Source organism: Salvia splendens, chromosome 1 (genome assembly GCF_004379255.2).
Source record: "Salvia splendens isolate huo1 chromosome 1, SspV2, whole genome shotgun sequence".
Taxonomy (NCBI): Eukaryota; Viridiplantae; Streptophyta; class Magnoliopsida; order Lamiales; family Lamiaceae; genus Salvia; species Salvia splendens.
The window spans coordinates 27,889,796-27,897,151 of record NC_056032.1 but is presented as its reverse complement, the minus strand read 5'-3'; the positions used below and the strand labels follow the sequence as shown (position 1 = coordinate 27,897,151).

The 7,356-nt window shown below is 37.8% G+C and overlaps 1 protein-coding gene across 1 annotated transcript; it reads left to right on the top strand.

Moving 5' to 3' along the window:
* The first annotated feature begins 665 nt into the window (after positions 1 to 665).
* LOC121797679 (tryptophan--tRNA ligase, cytoplasmic-like) lies at positions 666 to 4,478 on the top strand. Its single transcript, XM_042196335.1, has 11 exons — positions 666 to 1,047; positions 1,504 to 1,689; positions 1,931 to 1,982; positions 2,081 to 2,146; positions 2,258 to 2,344; positions 2,697 to 2,789; positions 2,879 to 2,959; positions 3,067 to 3,138; positions 3,830 to 3,898; positions 4,011 to 4,121; positions 4,204 to 4,478. Exons 1-11 carry the CDS (start codon positions 713 to 715, stop codon positions 4,252 to 4,254), a joined length of 1,203 nt encoding a protein of 400 aa, XP_042052269.1. The 5' UTR covers positions 666 to 712; the 3' UTR covers positions 4,255 to 4,478.
* The last annotated feature ends 2,878 nt before the right edge of the window (positions 4,479 to 7,356 follow it).

The window sequence follows — 7,356 nt, the reverse complement described above, 5'->3', positions numbered from 1 at the left end:
GCTTCGCGAAAATAAAAACATTAAAAACCAGTAAATTAGGGTTCACAAATTAGGTTTAGAAAAACGGGGCGTTACATATATAGTGTGGGCTTGTGTGATGCATGTGTGTGCAATATGTATATTTGTGTGTGTGCGTATTCATTCTCTCTCGGTGTGTGTATTGTCCGAATGTTTGCATACTATGTTGGTGTGTTATGTGTGTGTTATGGATATGCTATGTGTGAATTTATAATTATTTAGAAGTCTAATTATTAATTCAATTACAAATCAAGTATTTTTATGATACCAAAAACTAGATTTACAGTTAGCGCTCCAATTCCACATCCTCAATTTGATGTATCAAACAAAGCTTTATTTTATTTAACAAACAAAGAATTTGTAATTAAATTCTAATTCAATTTATTCTAATCCAATTCATAAAATTTCAATTTTAGTTCAAATTCCAATTCTAGGTACCAAGCAGATCCTAAGTGTTCGAAATTCTACAAGGTGCTTATGTTATAGAAATTCATTTTTGAAAATGCTTATATGGAAATTATACTCCTTCATTCCATAGATTCCCAATTAAAAAATAGAGTGGGCCGAGTTTATGTTTTCGAGTAACCAAAGGCCCATTTGGATGTCCATTTGTGTCAATGACATTAACCCAAACCCATTTGGATTGATTTTTTCGCCTGAGCTGAAACTGAATTGAAATTGAAACCGAGGCACCATGGCGGCTGAGACAAGCGGCGCAATTGAGCAAGAGGAACAAATCGTGACGCCGTGGGAAGTCGCGGCCGAGAAGGGCGGCAAAATCGACTACGACAAGCTCATCGACAAGTTCGGCTGCCAGCGCCTCGACCAATCCCTCATCGATCGCGTCGCGCGTCTCACCGGCCGCCCTCCCCACGTCTTCCTCCGCCGCGGCGTCTTTTTCGCCCACCGAGACTTCAATGACGTCCTCGATGCTTACGAGAGAGGCGAGAAGTTCTACCTCTACACCGGCCGAGGCCCTTCCTCCGAGGCCCTGCATCTCGGCCATCTCGTGCCGTTCATGTTTACCAAGTAATCGCAAATTTCACTTATGTGAGCTTTAGTGTCTTGTTATTCATTTGATTCTCGATTAATCTTACTCAATTTTGAATGTGCCTTTTCCCCCTCTTTTTAGTTAGTGTGCAATTTGGAATGCGGAATGTGGATTTGATGACTAATTAGTGTGCGTATTCTGGTTTTTAGGCGTGATCTAACTAATCTATGGTGTGTTGTTTGGATTTAGGTATCTGCAAGGTGCATTCAAGGTGCCTCTAGTGATACAATTTGGCTTTAGTGTCTTGTTATTGATTTTATTCTCGCTTAATTACTATGTGATCTTACTTAATTTGGAATGTGCAATTTCCCGAATGTGCATTTTCCCCCTCTTTTCAGTTAGTGTGCAATTTTGAATGCGGAATATGGATTTGGTGACTAATTAGTGTGCGCATTCTTATTTTTAGGGGTGATAACTAATTGTTTGGATTTTAGGTATCTGCAAGATGCATTCAAGGTGCCTCTAGTGATACAATTGACAGATGATGAGAAATGCATGTGGAAGAATTTAACGGTGGAGGAGAGTCAGAGGCTTGCACGTGAAAATGCAAAAGATATTATTGCTTGTGGATTCGACGTTTCGAGGACATTTATTTTCTCCGATTTCGACTATGTCGGAGGGTGAGTGCTTCTGCCTTTTTTCTCACAGCTGTAGCTTTCCAGTTTTAGTTGATAGTGTTGCTGTATAAGTAGTTTTTTATGTTACCAGTTCATTTAGAAATCGCTGTGTGATAATGTTTCTTTACTTATAGAGTCAGGGTGTAATGGATTGATTTACTTATACGAGCTGATTGTTTTTTCTATTTACAATATGATATCATCATGTTTGTCCCATGTAAGTTTATTTGTTGAAATTGTGCAGGTCATTTTACAAGAACATGGTCAGGATTGCAAAATGTGTGACATATAATAAGGTGATTAGCATTCTGAGGATGGTTTGGATTTTTTGCATTATTATCTTGAATTGATCATAGATTTTAAGCTTAGAAATAATGTTCTTTGTGAACTACAGGTGGTAGGCATTTTTGGGTTCAGTGGAGAAGATCACATAGGAAAAGTCAGCTTTCCTCCTGTCCAGGTGTCAATCTTTGCTGCATATTGATACGCTATAGATGAGGTTCATTTGGTGTTGTAAATGTGATTCTCATTATGCGTGGTACTAACATTGAAGTTATTTTAACATTTTTAGGCAGCTCCGTCTTTCCCAAGTTCTTTTCCACATCTTTTCTCTGGCAAAGATAGTCTACGTTGCTTGATTCCTTGTGCAATTGATCAGGTTTACTCTCATTTTTCATTCAAATTTCCTGGTTTTTGATATTGCAGTTGTTATGTTACCATTTGATCCTAAACGTGTTTCATGGTTGTTTTTATGCAATCTAATATTAGTATGCATGTCTTACCTTGCTATATGCTATTGAAAGTGATTCTAAATATCAGGGAATGATGCATCTTGCATTGTGAATAATACAAGAAATTTGGGGTGAAGGGCACACGCTTTAGCCATAATTCTCTGTTTCGTGTCTGAATATTCATCACATGTCTTCATTTATTGTTCTCTGTTGATTCAAATATTGATTACTCCATTCTAATTGATTTCTTAAGTCTATCTCTGACATGTTTTGTTTCAGGATCCTTACTTCCGAATGACACGAGATGTTGCTCCTCGATTAGGTTATCACAAGCCAGCTCTGATTGAATCATCATTTTTCCCTGCTCTTCAGGTTTCATATCCATCTTTAGTTATATGTTACTCTGATTAGTATGGAATGCATCTTCTTTTCTTAACTTGTTAATTGTAATATACTTTCAGGGAGAAACAGGGAAAATGTCTGCTAGTGATCCAAATTCTGCTATATATGTGACTGATTCTGCTAAGGACATAAAAAACAAGGTTTGGCTGCAAAAGCTCCCTAAGTTCTATCCATCCTTTTCCTTATATGTGACTGAACTCTCCATTGTTTTCCTAGTTTTTTTATAACTGTTGTTCTTTCAAAACAGATAAACAGATATGCTTTCTCTGGTGGGCAAGATTCTGTAGAGAATCACCGAAAATTTGGGGCAAATCTTGAGGTATTGAATATCTTGTCTTTCCACTTCAATCTTTGGAGTTTGACATTTAAAATGCAATTGGGTTGTCCACGCTTTATGCTTGAACTGTGAGTCTGGCAATATTGTAAGCTGACCAGCTATTACGTTATGTGGAATTCAATCTTCATATGCTGAGTGTAATACCATGAAATTGTGGTTATCTGACATTGAACATTTGAACTCAAGGCCAAAATAACTTATGGCAAATGAGGTAATCAGTTATAACTTGAGCTTTTGATAACAACACATTGAGAATGGAATAATAGTTCTGAAGAGCCCTTTAGGCAACACTTCTATAAAGATGCAATAAAGTTTATTTAGAAGTCACAGGTTCTAAATTTGGACTTGCCATCCTAAATCTGATTGCTCTGAGTTAATTGAGAAGTGGTGATCGGGTTATCATGACTTATTCCAGTAGTAAAAGGTTTTACGAGGCTTTATATATATTATATGGTGCTACTGCTCTCGGTTGGTCCAATCCTACACCATAAATATTAAATAGTGTACAACCATATGAATTCGAAAACAAATTTTGTTTGTGCTCTGCCTGTTAGGCAATTAGAACACCATGTAACTTGATACTATTAGAGCGCTCTAGTTGATATTTTTTCTGCTCTTTCATATACCGTCACTGGTTCTGCAATCATAACATCCCTTCCGTGGATACTTTCAGGTAGATATACCCATTAAATATCTTGGCTTTTTTTTGGAGGACGATAATGAACTTGAGCACATCCGAACAGTAAGTATTGTTGTTTATATGACTTTTAAGTACAATCAACCCTTTCACCATTTATTTAAATGAAAATATCTTCCTCCTTAATTTGTCTAATGGTAATTTCACGATTAAATAGGAATATGGTTCAGGCCGTATGCTTACTGGAGAAGTTAAGAAACGGCTTACTGAAGTTTTGACAGAGCTGGTTGAAAGACACCGCAGGGCCAGAGCAGCTGTGACAGACGAGGTGTAGTCTAATTTTTTGCTTTACAGCCGTAACAATCGCCATAGACTTCGATGCACTAACTCAAAGTTTATGTTTGGTGCAGATGGTCGATGCATTCATGGCGGTTCGTCCACTTCCCAATATGTTCAATTAAACTGGAGACTCAATGAAATCTCAGTTGTATCATCACTGTCATTCATTGGAACACACTCTTTAATTTTCTTTTGATAAATCCAACCTTGAGAATTTTGTAATATAAGTGTATTAGATACCCGACGTATCCTATTTGATACGAGTATCTATATACTCAAAAGTCAAATGGATTGAAGTGTGTTGCAATGATCTGTGAATCTAGCAATATTTTAATTTTCTTTTTAATGATACTCGAAAGTAAAATGGGTGAATTTTGTTGGAATCGAAAAACATTAACCTATTAGATACTCACGTATCCTATATCTGGTACTTTTATCGCATGATCGTTGCAAGCTAGGATTTCTAAGCATGATGTCTACCACAGTCGATGCTCTAAAGATGTTGCTCCCTTCCTAAATAATTATGACATTTTTTTTGTACGTGTTAATATATATTACTCCCTTCGTCTCACAAAAGGAGTTACTATTATTATGGACACGAATTTTAAGAAATGTAAAGAATAGTGAGTTAGAAAATTTAGTGGAATATAAGACCCATTTTTTTATATTAGTTTTATAATAAAATGTAGGTGAAGTGAGTTAGTGGAACTTAAGACCTACTTACTATTTATAGTAAAAAAGAAGTGTGACTCTTGGGAAGAATCATAATGGCAAAGTGTGACTCTTATTATGGGACAGAGGGAGTATGTATTATGTCCCACATCGGTGATGTGATATAGCCTGACTTAGTCTCTTGTATTATATATCTGTGGCATATGTTTACTACTCCATCTGTCCCGTAATAGATGACATACTTGGGGAATGACACGGAATTTTTGGAGATGTTGTTTTCTGTGTTAGGTGGAGAGAGAAAATAGTGTATTTATATTAATGTGAGAGAGAGCTTTTTCCAAAAAAAGAATGTGACATCTTTTGTGGGACAAACTAAAAAGGAAAGTGTGACATCTATTATGGGACGGATGGAGTAATAAAATACACACTACTACTTTTTCCACTGTCCCTGTATTTTACTATTCTACATGGTATCATTGCGGATTCAAATCCGTCCCTAGGTTAGTCTGAAAGAAGAAGAAAAAAAGAAAAAAGAAAATTAGGGTTTCAAAATTTAGGGTTTTTTTCAGCCTCCGTTGCTACTATTCTGCTCCTGCTCCGCTGCTCTGCTCTACTGCCTGCTGCTCTACTACTACAACTATTATTCTATTCCTCCTACAGTTGCCCTCTTGCTACAACTATTATCCTATCCTACTCCTGCTACAGTCTCTTTTATCATGTCTGATTTTAGACTGCCTATCGGAACCACCATTAAGTTAAATGGTTCCAACTATATTCTTTGATCCCTTGATTTTCTCCTATTTTTGGGATCACTGAAGAAGGAGATCCATGTTCGAACTGCCCCGACTGCTACTACAGATGTCAACTACAAAAAAAAAAGAAAAAAGAAAATTAGGGTTTCAAAATTTAGGGTTTTTTTTCAGCCTCCGCTGCTACTGTTCTGCTCCTACTCCGCTGCTCTGCTCTACTGCCTGCTGCTCTACTACTACAACTATTATTCTATTCCTCCTACAGTTGCCCTCTTGCTACAACTATTATCCTATCCTACTCCTGCTACAGTCTCTTTTATCATGTCTGATTTTAGACTGCCTATCGGAACCACAATTAAGTTAAATGGTTCCAACTATATTCTTTGATCCCGTGCTTTTCTCCTATTTTTGGGATCACTGAAGAAGGAGATCCATGTTCGAACTGCCCCGACTGCTACTACAGATGTCAACTACGACACTTGGTGTGCTGATGATTGCTCTGTCATGACTTGGCTTCTCAATAGCCTAGAACCATCTATTAGTCAGAATATCATGTGCTTGGATAGTGCCAAAGCCATGTGGGATGCTCTACGGGAGATGTTTTTCAATGACAAAAACGTCTCTCGATTATTTGAATTATATGAGAACCTTTTCTCTCATACTTAGGATACTCAGTTTGTCAATGATTACTTCTCTAATCTGAAAGGCCTTGCTGATGAGATTTTAGTTTATCATCCTCTTTCCTGTGACGCCGCAACAAGAGCAAAACAATGGGAGGAATTAATGGTAGCAAAATTTTTGTCAGGTCTTAATGCTGATCTCCAGCCACTTTGAGATAGCTTGATGGCCAGTGATAACATTCCAACGTTGTCTAATGCGTTGTCTCGTGTTCTTCGTGTCTCCACCGAGCATACGGAATATACCACTTTTGATAATTCAGCTAAGTCTGCTCGTGGTCGAGGTCAGCATGATGGATGAGGATGGGGACGGGGACGTGGACGTGGCCGAGGTCGAGGACGAGGTTTCATGATCGACTATGTGATCATTGTGGTCGTTCAAATCATGAGTCTGATATGTGTTGGAAGAAGTTTGGCAAACTAGATTGAGCTAATAACACTGAGTTTACTAATCTAAGTTCTTCATCTACTACTACTACTACTACTACTACTACTACGGATGCCTCTACCTTTGACATCCTTTTCTCCATCCTCTCTCTTACATCTATTTGTCTTGCTGATGGCAACTATTCTCCTGTAACTGGCACCGGTGTTATCAAACCTAGTACTCACATCTCTCCTAGTGCTCTCTCTACTTCAGTGTCTCCAAATGAGTGGCATTGTCGTCCTGGTCATCCGTCTTCTCCCAATCTTCGTAGTTTAGTTCCAGTTGCGTCTGTTGATTTTAATTGTGAGTCATGTGAGTTGGGAAAGAACCATCTCACTTCCTTTCCTTCTCGACTAGGGACTCGTAGCTCTTCTGTTTTTGATCTAGTTCATTGTGATGTCTGGGGTCCAAGTAGGATTGACTCCAAAGGGGTTTCAAGTATTTTCTAATTCTTGTTGATGATTATTCCCGTATGACATGGTTGTATTTTCTTAAACACGGAAGTGAAGTCCTTACTGTTCTCAAATCTTTTTATCATGAAATAAAGACCCAACATTCTGTTGATTTGCGCATTCTTCGTACTAATAATGCTCTTGAGTTCACACAACAATATATCTCATCTTTTGTGTGAATCTCATGGTATAATTAATCAAACCTCTTGCTCTCACACTTCTCAGCAAAATGGGGTAGCTGAGCGCA